Raw genomic sequence first — 17,090 nt, 5'->3', positions numbered from 1 at the left:
AAGCTACCAGCAAAATGTCTATTGTGAACCTGAGGTAACCATACATAAACATACAGCGAGCGAAATATCTAGTGTAGAAAACGCGGAGAATGATTTTAACTTAAATAATACTAATAATACAATTACCATAAGCGAAGATGTAAACGATGAACGAAATGCGACTGAATTACAAAAAGTTGAAATAGAACTGGATACTCCAATAAAGTCGCGTACAAAAGAAATATCAGATCCAGTCGAGAAATTACAAGGAAACTGGACCGGTAACAGCAATGATAAAATAATAGAAGTTTATGATTGTGATTTAAATACGATAGACAACACAGTAGATAGTATAGACACAAAGAATCTTTCGAATGAAGAAAGTAACGCTAATGGATCTGTTAAAGTTTTTTTAAAAGTAGCTAATCATAGTCGAATTGTTCCAGCAGCCTCTAACATACCTCCTTTACATCTTTCCTTTGAAACAGATTTTGATGAAGATAAATCATGTTTTAAACGTGCCCTTAAATTCATACTTTGCTGTAAATAAAGGTTGTTTGTAATATAAATAAAACAAAGAAAATTAAGTTGGCGAATTTATTAAATTCAATCACTATTAACTTCCAGTAATTGAAGTAATTAAAATAAACCTGTTGTTAAACAATTAGGTACTTGCAAAAGAGACCACTTCACGACACAAATCATCAAAACGTCCTATTTACACACATTTTCTTATCACAATATAGTTAACGAGCATTTAAACGCTGCGTATAACGCTGTGAATACATTAAAAAAAAAACAGATATTTCTTAGGAATGTAAAAATGACATGCTTTACAATCATTCGTGTTTAAAAAATTTTACAAATAAATGAAGCAAACTGTATTCATTATGTAAAGTGCTCAGTATGAACACACGTGTAAAGTTGACTGACCTCTATTTTAACGTAATTTATAGTCAACAAAGCGATCCGAACTTCCTCTAGCGAGAAGCACCGAGCGTCCTCCTCGTTGTCGGTGTCTCTCGAGTCAGTAAAAACTGAATGAATTCATCGTTGCGAGCACACGCATTTATCGCAAGATTGTCATATATAATAAAATGTTATCGTCTGAAATATTCACTGTGACCGAAATTGCTAATGGCTGAGCAGGACCTATGCTCGTAACTAGCACAGCTAAGCACTGTGCTCGTAACTAGCACAGCAAAGCACTGTGCTCGTAACTAGCACAGCTATGCATTGTGCTCGTAATTAGCACAGCTATGCACAGTGCTCCTAACTAGCACATCTAAGCACGGTACTCGTAACTAGCACGGCTGAGCAATGTGCTCGTAACTAGCACAGATAAGCACTATGCTCGTAACTAGCAGAGCTAAGAACTGTGCTCGTAACTAGCTCGGATAAGCACTGTGCTCGTAACTAGCATGGCTAAGCATTGTGCTCGTAACTAGCACTGCTAATCACAGTGCTCGTAACTAGCACGTCTAAGCACAGTGCTCGTAACTAGCACTGCTAAGCACTGTGCTCGCAACTAGCATGGTTCTGTCTTTACAAGCACACTTTAGATGACAACGTAAGGCATCAGTCTCGTTGCGAATGTTACATTACGAGAAAATTAGGTCAGTCGCCTTGTTAATGAATCAATGTTAACTTTACATGTATTCTGTATATTCAATTAGCTTAAATATTTATAATTCATCAACAACTATTTTATTATCATGTCAATTATATTTATGACATCTAATAAGAATATTTAAAACCGGAAAGAGACCAGCCCTTTTAAATCAGTATCAATTATGACTTTAGGTCAATTAAAATACATAAAAAAAACAGCCGTGAAAATAAATGATAGGATATTTATCTTAGTAGAGCCGAGATGGGTCCAGTTATTCGAACAGATAGGTCTTACAAGATCGCAGGTTCAAATCCAGACCGGCTTAGATCTATGTGATTCTTTTTTTTTCAAAATTCAATGGTGAAGATAAAATCGTGAAAAAATTTTTTTTTACTTGAATCCTATTCATCTTTCTACTTTTTTCACTTCTGTAAACTAGACGAGAAATATTCTGCCAATGTCACGTTTTATGAAGTAGACTCGAAAGGAGACTGATCGGTTCCTATTTCCTAAGTTTTAATTGTTGATATGAGTAGAACTTTTCAGATGTCACAGAATATATGATTTTTAATAAGCGAAACTTTTCCAATATTCTTAATTCATATTCAAAAATCGAATAGTATAATATATAAATACGAGTGCCAAGATCATGCCAAACGAGATTGAATTTAATATATAATAATGCGTCTAATACATATTTACTGGCCGAAGACTAAAAAGTATGAGCTGCACAGTAATTTCACTAGTCTGAACATGCCATAGCTATGAGCGTAAATTCGAAATCACACCATTCTATACGTTAACAACGAACAACAGCTGCATCAGGATTATTAAGATTTCTAACAGCCATCCTCTTACGAATGTCATTGTATGGGAGACAAAACGTTCTCAAACACATGTTTCGAATCACATTGAGGCGGATTGCGAATGAGAGGTTTCCTGACTTTGTTTCTGTTTTACAAAGTTTAATTTGGAATTCCATCAGCTGGGAGCCCACGTTCGTTTCTTTCCAATAAGAAGTTACATAAGATGTATGAACTGGCGCATTCCAAAGAAAAATTAGCGTTCGTAAACGTTGACATGCTCAAAATGTACGCAAGTTGCGTTCGAGATGACGTTGTTTCGAACACTTTTCCGATCGGAACTTATACCGGCGTGAGCTCCGCTCCGTATGAAAAGCCAACGTAATCAGGAAACCTAGGGGGCGGCCACGCTAGGGCTCGGGCTCGCAGCTGAGGTCGTCGGGCGCGCCGGTCGGTCACGAGGCGGAGGGCAGCGCGAACTCCCGGCGGATGTAGAACAGGATGTAGGGCTTGCACGACGCCACGGCGCTGGCGTCCGTCGCGCGCACCGTCTGGTCGTTGAAGTGGAACCATTGCTCCTCGTTGATGGCGAACGCCGTGTAGTGGCCCGAGCCGGCGCTGCAACGGACACGGCGCACGTCAGTACGGCATAGATCGCAACGGATCCGTAATATAAGGAACACATTGAATCCATGCCAATGGCATACCCGGAGCCGTGGTGCACGATGACGGCGGCCAGGTCGTACAGGAAGCTGCCGCGGCCCGAGCGGCGCGTGTCGGGCACGTTGGCCAGCACGAAGCGGGACATGTCCAGGGAGCTCAGCGGGAACGATATGCTCGTGTCTACTTTTGTCCTAAAATTTCAATAAACTGATTAACTGCGTGCCGAGTGAGTGAATCGTAAAAATATATTCATTTAAATGCATGTCTTTCCAATAGGTGTGTAAACAAGTTCCGCAGCATATGATGGTTTTTTCACATGGAATTTGCAAAAGCAGTCAGAAGGTAGAAAATTAGCAAGACATAGGGTACTATGTTTGTGCACATATGCCTGGAAAGACTAGAAATATCTCCGGCGCTGATAGATATTCTCCGGTGATGATTAATATTTGAAATAAACATCTTATAAGCAGTTTTGTTAACTTTAATTGGAGCTTACTGAAACTTACCTAAAGTAATTATGCCACCGGAATCTCTTGAGATGTAAACATAGAACATTGGGTAATCTCCGTATCCAAAACTGCTTGGTTGATTTCTGTTTACATTTACAACTACTGCAGAAGTAACGCTCTGTATCGGCTAACTCTTCAACCTGAAATAGTTAAACATATTTTACAAACAATTTATAAGACTATAAAAAAATTACATATTGATTCATGCAGCATTAAGAAGTAACTAATAAATATCTTATTGTTTTAAAAAAGACATACCTGAACGAAGCTCGAGAGACAATCAGTAAGCGCCACCGGAGTTTCATGTCTACCTGACTCGGGCAACTCCAGAGACAGATCTAGGAATGGGTCGAACTTCTTACTTTCTGTCCCACAAGCCAGACAGCGGACCTGAAAATAAAAAACCGATAGCTATATTTAATTTATTTAATTACTAATAATTCTTACTCGTTTCCTTAATGTCTCGCTTTTATTACTCAGTCAAGAAGTGAAACTAAATACTATGAAATAATACTAGTTTTTGATCGCAACTTCACTCGCGTTTTAGGGTTCGTCGATAAAATAGTCTTTTCAAGGAGTTCAAGCTTGCTTCGTACCAAATTTCATTAAATTCGGTTTAGTGGTTTGGCAGCAAAAGACTGACGGAGTGTTACCTTTGAATATAAAAAATTATGTATATATTTTAGTATTTTGACGTTTTTGGATTCCAGTTCCAGAGTCTGAGATCTCTCAATGGCATAAAATATTTTTTTTACTCTTGATAAATATTACTCTCGCGTACTTGTGAAATGTTATTGGCCCCCATAAATCCCAGGCCGTCGGCAGTCTATGTGATTATTGATATTTGTCTTTATGCAGCATTAGCTCTACCACGCGGTACAGGTAACCTAACCTACACGTTAAGCCTACGTAGGAGTAAGATGCAAAATTTAATTTTCTAAAGGCTAAACATATAAAGTTTCGAAGGGTTTATGCATACAAATGTATATAGAAGATTTGATTTTTCAGGGCGTTTTCCTTTACCAGCGAGTACGGCATGAAACACAATAATGTTCATGAAAAGGGTTTGCCTAGCTTTAAGCCCGTACTCATCGGCTACAATACAAATCGACTAATCAGTACAAATCTTCCAAGTGGCCAAGTGACGCCATAGAGGCGGGCGAGTGGGGTGTGGGCACGCACCTCGCTCTGCAGCGTGCCGCCGAACACGGCCGTCACGATGGAGGCGGCGGGCCGCTCGGCCGGCAGCAGCTGCTGCAGCTCCGTGTGCAGTCTGCGGGCGGGACGTCAGACTTTTACGAAACACTACTAACAAACTACTAAGGCAACGATCATACATATTTGTATCTTCAGTAGAAACTTTGATTCAGATTGGTGTTCATTAATTCGTTACGCTGATTGTTTTCCTCTTCATATATTGTCACTCATAAAGTAAAGGAAAAAATAAATTTAATAAATAAGGAAAAAGAAAATTTAATTAACTCACCTATCCAACATGTACCGCAAAAATTCGTGTGCGTCTTGTTGCTGGTAGCCACGAAACCGTGGAACCACCTTCCAGATGACCAAGAACAGGCACTCCGGAGATATAGCGCCCTTCGACCCGCATCCGCCCGTGTTCAGGTTTATGAGTACCTGTGGTGATGGTCATTCTCATTTCAATACTTTATTACATGTTAAATCCAATTTAATGGCATATTTGCGGCAACATTTTGTAAGATTGCAGATTTTCATTCAATATTGTCAATACAGATTCAAACCTACAATTTATCTACAGAACTATCTCGGCTCTAAAGCAGTTAACAAGGCATAAACTCTCACCTTTCTGAGCTCCTCTGCCATCACAACGTCATGCATCTCTTGACGGGTGTAACTCCTCGAATGGTACACTTTACGCCCATTCGATTTCATTTCCAACGACGGCAGCTGACTGAAGTAACAACTAAATTCCTGTATATTATTAAGACTCTGCAGCACCGCATTCATAAAACATGTGTTGCCTAAATTTTTTAAACCTACTATCTTCTTTTCTCTCTGACTCTTTCCATTACAAGGAGATGATTTCTTCTCTTTGCTCCTAGAAGGTTGACTTGTATTCTCTGCTGAACTACTGTCTTCGGAATGAGATCTTTTCCGTGAACGTGGTCGCAAGCTGCGCACTGGTTCCTCTGCATTCTAAAATAATAAACAATCAATTATTTTAAAAATATCAAACTATCTGACTCATTGGTCTCTCTTATAAATAACCCAAAGTCTCGCCATCTACACAGGAGATATTATTGTGCACAAGTGCGTCTAAAACTCAGATGCTCTTATCGCATGCTCTCATAATCCAATGGGTCGACAAACGCCATCCAACAGGAAAGCACTCAGGCGGAGGACCAATGGCTTTCTGAAGCATAGAGGTGTGCAAACATCAAACTTCTAAGCTGTTTTTGAGAATGTTTTAAAAGAAATACCCAATAGCTTTTTATCCGTCTTATATTATTTATATCTAGCCCCTAGAGTAGCAAGGCAATTCTTCAATAAGTATGCAACATGATTAATCAAAAATCAGATTTAAAATGTCATGTCATTGCATAAACATAAAAAATTAAAACCTAATATGAATAATTTAAATCATTATCATAGCAATAGATAATGCTAATGACTATTACAATTTATTGAGTAATAAAACAATTTTGATGTTACCTTTGCAGTTTTTGATGTTTTATTTTCAGTCATATCAGAGACACTCGGTTCTGAGCTTGGAACATCACATGAGCTGGTCGGCGTCACTTCAATGCTGGTTTCTTCAATGATACTCGGGGACAATCCAATCTTATCGCTTGAATCCAATTCATTTGATACAGGACTGTTGGGACTCTGATTGTCTTTGACATCTTCAATTTGTTCTATGTTGCTATTTGGTTCAGCGTCTTCATTATTCCTAACATGCATAATACTTTGCCTTATTTTGTCTATAGTTTGAAGATCTACATCGTTTGAAACATAGTCATCACATTTGTAACTGGAAAGAGAAATAGATTTTATACTAAGGGTTATATGAAACAAAATATTAATGAATTTAACATTAAACTTATTAATTGCATGAAATCTCTAAGTACATTAATTACACAGATAAATAAATTATTAATATACATAAATGATAGACAAATAAATTTTATATTACATGATTTTAAACTCATTGGGATGAACTATTATCTGTGTTATTGATATTCCTAGCAGTTTTAAGTGATTAATTGAGTCCTTGTACTAAGTCAAATATGTATTTATCTATTTATATCTCACCAGTAAACCGAGTACACATCGCAGCTCATACATAGTTGATGGTCAAGTGACTCGGCATGATGTTTTGCATGTCCGTTTGCATACCGGCCACAGTTGACAACACCACATTGCAAACATAGCCAGTTCTGCTCTTTGATCGCACATTCTGTATTTAAGAAAGATTTTTACATAGACACTTAAATTTTTTTTCTATCACAAAAGCAATGGTATTCAAAATTTAAGATTGATAAAATTAATAATATTCTCAAGGTAATCAAATATATGCAATAAATTCAAAGGTAGTTTTATGTTACTAATTGGGCTCTTGAGTATAGGTATAAATACTAACATTTAATATTGGTAAAGTAAACAAATGCATCTGGAGGATCAGATTTAATTGAACTATATGAAAGCAAATCGCTGATGATGTCAGAGATTAGTTCAACTACGCAAAACTAAATCTATGCCAGCTTTAATGTTAATGTTTTGCTTCGTGAGTCATTATGTTCCGTTGCAAATGTATTATTGGGGGTTAGAAGCGTCGACTACCGAATAAAAACTACGAAAGTTTAGTGAGAAGAAAAAAATTTTTATAAAGTACTACATAACGGGTCGTATTATGAACCATATAGCTCAGACCTTAAATCGTATAGGTAGGAAACGTATTGTATTAGATTATTTAACGCATCGCAATCACATCTTCACGGTCACCCATGCCGCGCCCCCTCCCGCTCCGCGCCTTATGAACAGCTGATTATTTTAGCTCGCTGTATTGATTTTTCAAACTAACCTCCCGTTATGGATTTGATGTAGCGTATTTTTACAAGAGCTAATTTTAACCGGCAAATACAATATTTAATTAAAATAAATGCGTCTTTTACCTGAACAATTAAAGTCCTTTGTGATCACAGTCTCCTCACCGAAAAGATCGCTATCCAAGTTAACGTTATCTAATAAATGGGTACATTCCATTATTCATAATAATTAGAATATAAAAATAATTCAATAAAATAAGTTCTTTAATTCATAGAAATCCAAGTAAGTCCTTTTGCACATAAAATAGGATTCACAAAATGGTACTCCCGAACGCGAACGAGAGCAATTTATCCATTTCACACATAGAGTAGGAGCGAATGAGCAAGAAAACATCAAGCAAACGAAACACCGCAAACAACAATCCCTACGTTCGGATACGCGCACTGATTAAAATGTGTCATGTTTTAATTTTCGTGTATTTTCTTCGTTTCTATATTTTGTATTAAATTTATTTTCATTGTATATTATTTTTATGATAACGTTTATATTTTAACTAGCTTCCAGCCGCAACTTCCCCCATGGGTGAGGAATATAAACTTATAAAGTATCTCTATTCGGACAGGGTATGAAAGCCATTTTTATCCCGAAATCATCCAAATTCATTCAGCCCTTATGATTGAATAACAAAAATCCAAATTATTATATCTATAATAGGTTTCAATACATTTACTGATAATATAAAAAATATTTCATTATTTTTAGTTTTATAACATACTAGGTCATTAACCTTTAACATTTGACTGCCTCGTTGGTCTAGTAGCTATTTTATAAAGCCACAAAACCTGAAGTTCGGGGTTAATCACGGATTGGGCTGATAAAAATTGTTGAATTTTTTTGACGATAAATTATCAACACCAGCCTGGAGTCTAGTAGTGGAATTTTGAACACATGCTTTGGAAAGCCTAATTAATAATAATTGTTGTAGTTTTATTAAATATATAAGTTAAAGTAATCGTTGATCCTACGCCCTCATCTCTCTCTGATGGTGTCAGATTAATCAGATCGTTCGGTGAGGGATTATAGGACATCTGTGTTTATGCAACATTATATATTTTCTTGCAGAGTTAGCTAGTCTTCTTTAAAAATAGCAAATATCAGAAAAACATTTTCATCATCAAACGTAAACTTAACTATAGTGATACTTAAGTACTTACTACATACATACTTTATACTCTGGTAAATTTATTTTAGGCCCATTTCTCATAAGCCTGATTAACAATATATTTGAAAAAGTATATTTATTTAAACACATATTATATTAAACAATGTATTATTACATTAAATAAAATATATTAAAAATAATAGCCATATTTTAAAGTTTATTCACTTCCATTCAGCATAAGGTCACATTATAATTTAGACAATGCTTACAGATTCGACTACAGCTTAAATAAAATAAGCAACCAGTCTTTTGAACAGAATATCCAAATTATAATAAAGATATTGAAAGCTATTTTTTAATGTTTTTCTTTAATTATTTCTATGAATATATTATTTAAAACTGCAAATAAAACAATGCCAGATAGGTTTAAAATTTATTATTCTTAATTACGTCTGCCACTGTAACCACCCTGAGTTGCAGGCTGGGTGAGTTGGAGACCGTTGATGTTGTTGAAGTCAAGCATTTTCAACATGTCCTTAGTGTCAGGGTCCACCTCAATGATGTCATGTTCCAAAGCAGACACTTCTGGAACATAGTTGTCACGTCTTTCACGTTCCTCTTCCTGCAGTTTGATTGAGATACCACGAACTTGGGAATGTCTGAGACGTCTCATTAAATGGGTGGCAAACCTAAAAAAATTGTTCACTTTAGTTTTAAGTCTTATAAGGCCTAATGTGGATAATACGGATTACACCAATAAATTAAAACATTATTAAAAATTAAGTAAAAAAATTAGCCATGTAAATGACATACTTTCACTTTTCATGTTATTAATGTCATAACTCCTTTTAACTATCTAACACTTAATCCCCCTTAAATGATACAAAGCAAAATAGTAAACAATTATTGTTTCAATTTGTGCAAATGCAATTAAATTCAGGAATAACAACAAGTATGAATCAAATATTTATATTGAAAAGATAATAATTTTAGGACTATAAATGATTCCGGTTTTAATGTCAACATTAATAAAAATAATTAAAATTATCGTAAAATTGTTACACATAACCTGAAAAGTTAAAGATTTACTTACCCTGCGATTTTGTTACGAAGAGGTTTGGTGGGAATAATAGCAATTTCCTCACATATTCTCTTGTTTGTATCAAAATCAAGAGTTAATCTTGTATAGTACTTCTCGATAATGATTTTTGCTGCTTTTTTTACGGTCTTAGTTCTAACACGACCCTGCAAGATAAAAACAATACTGTAAATATAAATGTTAGTGTCTACACCTCAATATCATATGTACATATTATTGGTGAAAAATCAAAAAGTACCATGATTCTTTAGATATATATCGATTTTAGTAATAAAATAATTCTTACCATTGTGAAAACTATGTATCCGCCGTTTGACAGTTAACAGAAAAGGAAAACTTTGTAGTGTACAGATTATAAATTGTTTATAAGATTTACACAGATTAAAAATCTATATTTGTTTTATTTATTTTGTATATTTTACGGTCTAATGTATAGCATTTTCAATTTGTTATTGTTTTGTGATAACTATTAAAAATTATAAAAATCAATACGTAATGATAACAAAACGTTCGTCAAAAATTTTCAAACAAAAAACAGTAATTATTTAACCCAATATGGGTTAAATAGCTTCATAATTTTTTTGTTTATTAAGAATAAGAAATATAATTTTAACATATTATAATTCTATTCGTATTAGAAGGCGTCGATAAATTGAATTAGCCAAGGATTAATAAAAATGCTAATGGAGACGAATTATAATGAAGCTTAAATTAACCTTACATCTTAAGTAAGATATAATTGGTCAATTTTACAATTTTGTATCTAAAAATTATATCGAAGGAAAAGACAAAGTCTACGATTTCTAAAATAATTTACTAGAATGTATACCTATTTGATTCATTCAAGATATTTTTAATTGTCTATGAAAATATCGAACTTCCGAAACCCGAGTTAGTGGCGCTGTCATCAATTTGTCGTTCATTATCTTTAACATTAATTTTATGGTGGTGTGGATTTGAAGAAGAATCCGAGTTCCGACGCGGTAGTGTAAATTTGCCGCGCTATAGTAGTTGGATCGATAATCCATTATTTTCGGACAAATTACCTTGTTTTAGTATTTACCTTGATTGTTATTAGATATTTTCTTCTTTTTCATACGTATATTAAATTTTCAAGATGTTTTGGGGTAAGTAACCGGTAACCATATACCACCACGTGTTTGTTAATTTAAACAATTTATGTTACTGAAACTTATTAAACGTAATGTTAAACAGTCATTTCAGAAGAACGATACCATTTTGTAAACCATTTTCGGTTGGGATTCGTTATATCGTTAAAGTATCACCTCGCAACGTGTGGGACTTACAATGCCGTCAACACATGTTGAATGTGTTTCATATATGATACTAAACTTTGCTTACTCTTGACTATCTTTAAATTAGAATTGGTTTGTAGAAATAAAGAGGAATTTATTATGTTTAGGATTAATAATGGAACCGAATAAGCGGTACTCCCAAGTGGTGGAGAAGCCGTTTCACATATCGCAAGCTGCTATGGATATTTCCACCGGCGACAATGATCCCTGCCAGGTGATGATTGTGGTGGATGGTAAAAACTTCCTCGTGTGCACATTACAGAAGAACAAGACCATTCAAGTACCACTCGACCTGTATTTTAAGGCTGGAGATTCTATTTCATTCTTGACAAATGGTAAATTTTTTTATAAAATAATTCTAATAATAATTTTATTTTATATATTTTAATAGAACGAACTACTCAACTTCAACTTAATAGCATCCTTACGAAACTTACTTTAATATTAATAAATTACAATTTTTTTAAATATTTCTACTAATTGTAGGTAAATGCAATGTTCACTTGACGGGCTACCTGGATCCTGAATTTGAGGAGGAACCTTCAGACGAGGAAGAGGAAGAAGAAGAAGAAGAGGAGGCACCAGCTCTGGTTCCCGCCAAGAATAAGAGGAAACTGGAGAATAGCAATGAAGGAGCTGCTAACAAGAAAGCTAAGGTGTGACATAAATTTGTTTGAAATATGAATCCCAAAAAAACTGCGAAAGTACTATATATGCTGGCGATCTTAATGTTTTTAGTTATTGTGGTATAGCAGTAAATAATATAAGTGAAAAATTTTATAACAATATATATTTTGCAATATTTTTGATGCTTGTAACTTATTCAAGGTAGTATAAATTTTCAGTGTATTACATTTTTTTAAATATTACTGAGTGTATCACCAACCGAATGAGTCAATATCTTTATTTACTTTAAATTAATATATAATTCCACTTGGTTATTAATTTTCAAAAGAGATAACTGAGTGCCGGCAGAAGAGGTAAACTTGACAGTATTTTTTTCATGGTCAGATACCAAAATATATATGATATGAGTCCTATCCACATCCTATCCACCCACCTTATTTTATGTCTTATAATAGTTGTTTATTTAACAGCAAGACAAAAAAGCAGACAAAAAAGCTGCTGCTGCTGCCGAGAGCTCCGACGAGGACGAAGATGGTGAAGATCAACTACAAAAGTTCCTCGATGGGGAGGACATTGATACCGATGACAACGATGAGTCCTTCAAAGTGAATACATCCACCGAAGCAACTGACAGGTTAGGACATTCAAATTTTATCATAATAATTTAAAAATGTGTAACCGCTGTGTACAATAGGCTTGTTTCCACTAATAATAAATCGCATGGCTTTGAGTTTCTAATGATTAACCATGATAATTAGTAAATAAAAAAACAACTTTTCTACAAAAATAATAAAAGATTAATAATATTTTTGGAAAATAAAATCGACAAAATGAGGCATTTAATCACGTGACATTAAACACCAATCAGAGTTGCGTGACGTCACACCTCGCGAAACAAGCGCGGAACGCTACGTTGTTTCTATCATTATGGCAGATAAACTGGGGGTACTACTTGATTCTGGATCTTTCAAACACTGCGATTATTAACAAACTTTGTTTTTTCAACATATATCTTCTTGGCATTCGAACTTCGTTGGCATACAACCTGGTTTCATGCGCACTTGTGTCTTTACCCATAATATGATACTCTGTATAATTAGTCATATCATTTGGCAACTAAAAAAATAAGAAGAGTTTGAATTATTACATTTTATAAAACGAAAATAATATTTTAACTCAAACAAATCATAAAATCCTATTCCAGTCCTAACACTTTATAGGTTATGTGTGATATATTATATTTGCTAAATTCATTTCTTTTACTATACATTTATAAATAGATATATCAAGTTGTATTTAATACTTACATCGAAATGGTCTTCACAGAAATAAATTGTGGAATTAGTTGACAAAGTAAGAGCATCTTGCCTCCATGCCATTTAACCACTTTATTCGTATTTATTTATTGTTTGGTACGTATATGAATAATTTGTCTGGCGTTTTTATCGTTGTACTTTCACATTAGGGCACCATACAGTATTTATAATACGAGGAATTCATTATTTATTAAAAAACACAATTGACTGTCATACACAAACACGGCTGTTTCGCGAGGTGTGACGTCATTCAAGACGCCATGACAATCTTGGCCTTTTTCGCGGTCAATTTCAAGTTCATTTCTAAAAACTCAAAATACTAACATAAAAACCTATTTATCTTAAAATAGTATATTTTTGGGGTGAAATAGATGCTAAACTATAGTTTTAAACTAATTTCCAAATTTTGTCAACTAGCCTATTGGTGGATTATCTGCCTATTTTATAAAAAAATATTTACATTATCATTATTTATTGAGTAGGAAGGTTCGTAGGATTGTATATAAATTATCAGTTCCCTTTATAATTTATATATAATGTGCTAGCAATATGTGCTTTCAAAAATTTCACAATTGTTATTACACTGACATATAGTCCCTTGAAAGTACAACTATGTATAGATTACCATAAATATAAATAGACATATTTATATTTATGGTAATCTATATAATTATTTATATCATTGCCAAGTTTTTACCATTCTTCATTCATTTCCAATGCTTTGTGCAATGGTAATAATAATATTTCCTATATAAAAATGTTTTGTTGATTAACAGCGATGAAGAGTCTGATGAGGAAGACGAAGATGATGAAGATGATGATGACAATGAAGATGAATCCTCCGAGAAAGCAGACACAACTCTTGATACCAGCAAGGATGATAGCACTGTTGACATGTCCAAGCTTACCAAGTCGCAGAAACGTCGTCTGAAGAAGAAACTGCAGAAGCAGAAAGAACCTCAAGTAAATGGAGTTGAGAAAACCAAGGTATATTTTCCACTTTTTGAATAAATGATAATTATGTATACATTTTTTCTTAATATTGTAACAATCATAAAATATATTGTGTATAATACAAGTATATGTTAACTATACTGCAACTTTATTGGTTGTGCCAGATATTTTGAACTTAACCTTTAATCATATAGAAAGAGAAGCCTGCTGAGCAGCCACAAAAGGCAGAGAAGAAGAAACCAGAAGCAAAAAAGGATGCTCAAGAGGGTGACAAAAAAGAAAAGAAGTCACTCAGCGGTGGAGTTTTTATTGAAGATTTGAAAGTGGGCAATGGAGCAGTTGCAAAACCTGGCAAGGTTGTCATGGTAAGATGATTGTGCTAAAATCAATTAATTACAAGTATAATTTTAACAATATCATGCTTATTGATATTTGTTGCCACTAAAAAATATGTTTAGTATTCAGTATGAGTTCTCTTAATTTTTTGTCGGTTTAAGATATTTTTGTAACAAACCTTATTCTCTCAGAGAGAGTAGTCATTAGTTTGTTTAGCTCATATAATGTAATTAATTATTCCCACAGGTGTATTACGAGGGTCGTCTGAAGCAAAACAACAAGATGTTCGACAACTGCCAGAAAGGACCTGGATTCAAGTTCAAACTTGGTGCTAAGGAAGTGATTTCTGGATGGGATGTTGGTGTAGCTGGCATGAAAGTCGGAGGAAAAAGGAAGATTGTTTGTCCACCAGCAATGGCGTAAGTACATAGTAGAGTGTATAAAAGTTCATAAATACAAATTAAAAAAAGAAGCACTATAAACTTGTTGCTGTGGGAATTCCAACAATCAACTGGTGAGAATGATGATGAAGAAGAGAATGACTCTTTGTATAAATTTATATTTATATTTTCAGGTATGGTGCTAAGGGATCACCACCAGTTATTCCTCCAAACTCAAGCTTAGTATTCGAAGTAGAGTTAAAGAATGTTAAATAAGTGCTAGTTATCATCATAGTGTATGGACATATTAATTGTTTCAGTTAATTTGATTGTCATTGATTGAATGCCATTTATCGTGTAAATGCTTTCAGCATTTCTACTATTATAATAATATGGAGCATTATCAAAAATAAAGTTTTATTTTTTTTATTGACATGTCTAAATTACTGAAGTTACATTGTTTTTGTGGATGCTCCATATTAGTTATTTACTATGTAAGTTGATAATTTTAGACACTAAGAATAAACAGGTTATTTAGATTTTAAGAATTAGAAATCATCAGCCGCATAATGATGAAATCTGGTTGGATGCCAATTTTTAATAAATTTGATCAACTAGATCTTACTAATTTTAAACAAACTTTATAACTTCAATAAACTTATATTCCATAAATATGTAATATACTTAAGTATTATTCATAGTTCCAATATAATAATTTCAGCATGAATAAATTCAGGCAAGTTTAAAAATAATCTTTGGCGCTGATGTTGATAATGTGAAGTGGATATCTAGTGAAAGTACGTCTTAAATAATCATTTAAAATGAGCTAGTTTAGTTTCCTTTATGAACTTCACATATTAATCAATACCTGCTTTGAAGTATACTTATTTTTAATATACACAGTAGCGAGGGCCTTCAAAGCCCAAGGCAGCCTTTACTTTATCCTTTGTAATAATAAATAATTATGCTTATTTTATTTTAAGGGAATGCCTGATAGTCGCTAGACTAAAAATATTGTTTGTATCCCGTAAGCAAATTTTATTTCACATAATGACTGCTACAAAATTCTGACCCAGCTTAAACATTATTTTGTTATTTAAATTTTCAATAGCCTTGGTTATGTAAAATAGAGTAAATATTCCATTTAATGTTGTTTTATTTAAACTAACCTCCTTATTAATGGTGAATGACTACAACACAAAAATTAACTACTCATATAAAAGGAATGCTAACATCTGAGGGTCTGGTTCAGCAAATAGACACTAGTAAAGGTACCTGCTAAAAATTCAGTAACCATCAATTGAATTAAACAAACATTATAATTTATCCTGTATGAAATAAACTATCAACCACACTCGTATTTTTAACTTTAATGACTTATCTATTGTTTTATCCTTGAGATTTAATAGGAAATACATATAGCCTTTGAACCAACATATTTATCTTTTGCATAGTTAAGACTACAACCTCATACAAGGTTTTTGGTTATTTACATATTAGCAAATCTGGAATTAAATAGAGAGATATATTGTATACGAAATAAAAGTACATTTGGTATAATAGATTTATTATAAAATACTAGCGGTGCGTAGAGATAGCACCTAAGGTTATGAAATAAATAACTGAATTATGATTAAGTTTTTTTTTTATTCCGATTTTATTCTTCCGTCTATCTTTGGTGGAACTTCCCCAGCATCTTTCTGCATTTCTTCAGTGTCGTTTTTGTCAACTTGTTTTCTACTAAAAGCACAAACCCCACCTTCACATTTGAAAGGAAATTCCGTCTTCACGTTGCCGTCCGCATCTTTAACTCCCCATGGGTTCCAAAAACGTAGTACATATGGTTGAATGAATTTATGCCATAAAAACAACAGAACTGGGATGATAAAACATGGAACGCACACCATCTTGTTTTTTTATTTTTTACTATATTTCACAATGGAATGCCTCAGACTTTCATCCGATTAAATTATGGAATGTGCTAGAATTTCAAAACTTACAAAGGTTTAGAAAATTACATCAATAACATAAATGAAGTTGAACTTGATTCAGCTGACATCGACAGACTTCAGTATTTCAGTATTGGTAACAAGTCAATGTCAAATGTCTGTCAATGCGAATGCGTATTTAATAGCTGTCAAAACTCATACACGGTGGGTCTAAGTTTGGTCAATATACTGGGTCACAAAGAAATTACTGAAAGTACTTTTAATGTGATTTTTAATGCATTAACTTATTACTGTTTATTTTTAAATATATAATAGTTGAAAATTGATGCTAGTTAAATATTTCGTATAAGAAAATTCTA

General features: G+C 33.7%; 4 protein-coding genes across 4 annotated transcripts; 1 reads left to right on the top strand and 3 right to left on the bottom strand.

Moving 5' to 3' along the window:
- Positions 1 to 562: 562 nt before the first annotated feature.
- On the bottom strand, positions 563 to 7,976 carry LOC125067740 (ubiquitin carboxyl-terminal hydrolase 3-like). Its single transcript, XM_047676478.1, has 10 exons — positions 7,718 to 7,976; positions 6,858 to 7,002; positions 6,258 to 6,576; positions 5,388 to 5,741; positions 5,053 to 5,201; positions 4,749 to 4,839; positions 3,825 to 3,956; positions 3,564 to 3,706; positions 3,102 to 3,248; positions 563 to 3,012 (listed from the first exon to the last, which is right to left on the bottom strand). Exons 1-10 carry the CDS (start codon positions 7,806 to 7,808, stop codon positions 2,850 to 2,852), a joined length of 1,734 nt encoding a protein of 577 aa, XP_047532434.1. The 5' UTR covers positions 7,809 to 7,976; the 3' UTR covers positions 563 to 2,849.
- A 1,199-nt stretch (positions 7,977 to 9,175) lies between these two features.
- Positions 9,176 to 10,253, bottom strand: LOC125067660 (40S ribosomal protein S17). Its single transcript, XM_047676367.1, has 3 exons — positions 10,140 to 10,253; positions 9,848 to 9,999; positions 9,176 to 9,443 (listed from the first exon to the last, which is right to left on the bottom strand). Exons 1-3 carry the CDS (start codon positions 10,140 to 10,142, stop codon positions 9,197 to 9,199), a joined length of 402 nt encoding a protein of 133 aa, XP_047532323.1. The 5' UTR covers positions 10,143 to 10,253; the 3' UTR covers positions 9,176 to 9,196.
- Positions 10,254 to 10,770: 517 nt separating this feature from the next.
- On the top strand, positions 10,771 to 15,930 carry LOC125067810 (46 kDa FK506-binding nuclear protein). Its single transcript, XM_047676596.1, has 8 exons — positions 10,771 to 10,980; positions 11,277 to 11,504; positions 11,656 to 11,825; positions 12,267 to 12,430; positions 13,889 to 14,099; positions 14,261 to 14,431; positions 14,649 to 14,821; positions 14,977 to 15,930. The coding sequence occupies exons 1-8, from the start codon at positions 10,971 to 10,973 to the stop codon at positions 15,056 to 15,058; spliced, it is 1,209 nt and encodes a 402-aa protein (XP_047532552.1). The 5' UTR covers positions 10,771 to 10,970; the 3' UTR covers positions 15,059 to 15,930.
- A 402-nt stretch (positions 15,931 to 16,332) lies between these two features.
- On the bottom strand, positions 16,333 to 16,862 carry LOC125067777 (UPF0729 protein AAEL015238). The gene has a single exon (XM_047676536.1). It carries the CDS (start codon positions 16,687 to 16,689, stop codon positions 16,429 to 16,431), a length of 261 nt encoding a protein of 86 aa, XP_047532492.1. The 5' UTR covers positions 16,690 to 16,862; the 3' UTR covers positions 16,333 to 16,428.
- Between the last annotated feature and the right edge of the window lie 228 nt (positions 16,863 to 17,090).

The sequence above is a fragment of the Vanessa atalanta genome, chromosome 12, assembly GCF_905147765.1.
Source record: "Vanessa atalanta chromosome 12, ilVanAtal1.2, whole genome shotgun sequence".
NCBI lineage: Eukaryota > Metazoa > Arthropoda > Insecta > Lepidoptera > Nymphalidae > Vanessa > Vanessa atalanta.
This window is presented reverse-complemented; position numbering and strand designations above follow the sequence as displayed.

Coding starts and splice junctions, on each gene's coding strand:
- LOC125067740 (XM_047676478.1), bottom strand. CDS start 7,808: ATGGAATGTACCCATTTATTAGATAACGTTAACTTGGATAGCGATCTT. Junction 4,840..5,052: donor TTGCGGTACATGTTGGATAG/GTGAGTTAATTA, acceptor TCCCGCCCGCAG/ACTGCACACGGAGCTGCAGC. Junction 3,957..4,748: donor GCGGCACGCTGCAGAGCGAG/GTGCGTGCCCAC, acceptor TTTTATTTTCAG/GTCCGCTGTCTGGCTTGTGG.
- LOC125067810 (XM_047676596.1), top strand. Junction 11,505..11,655: donor TATTTCATTCTTGACAAATG/GTAAATTTTTTT, acceptor TACTAATTGTAG/GTAAATGCAATGTTCACTTG. Junction 11,826..12,266: donor CTGCTAACAAGAAAGCTAAG/GTGTGACATAAA, acceptor TTTATTTAACAG/CAAGACAAAAAAGCAGACAA.
- LOC125067777 (XM_047676536.1), bottom strand. CDS start 16,689: ATGGTGTGCGTTCCATGTTTTATCATCCCAGTTCTGTTGTTTTTATGG.
- LOC125067660 (XM_047676367.1), bottom strand. Junction 9,444..9,847: donor CTTCGTAACAAAATCGCAGG/GTAAGTAAATCT, acceptor CAATTTTTTTAG/GTTTGCCACCCATTTAATGA.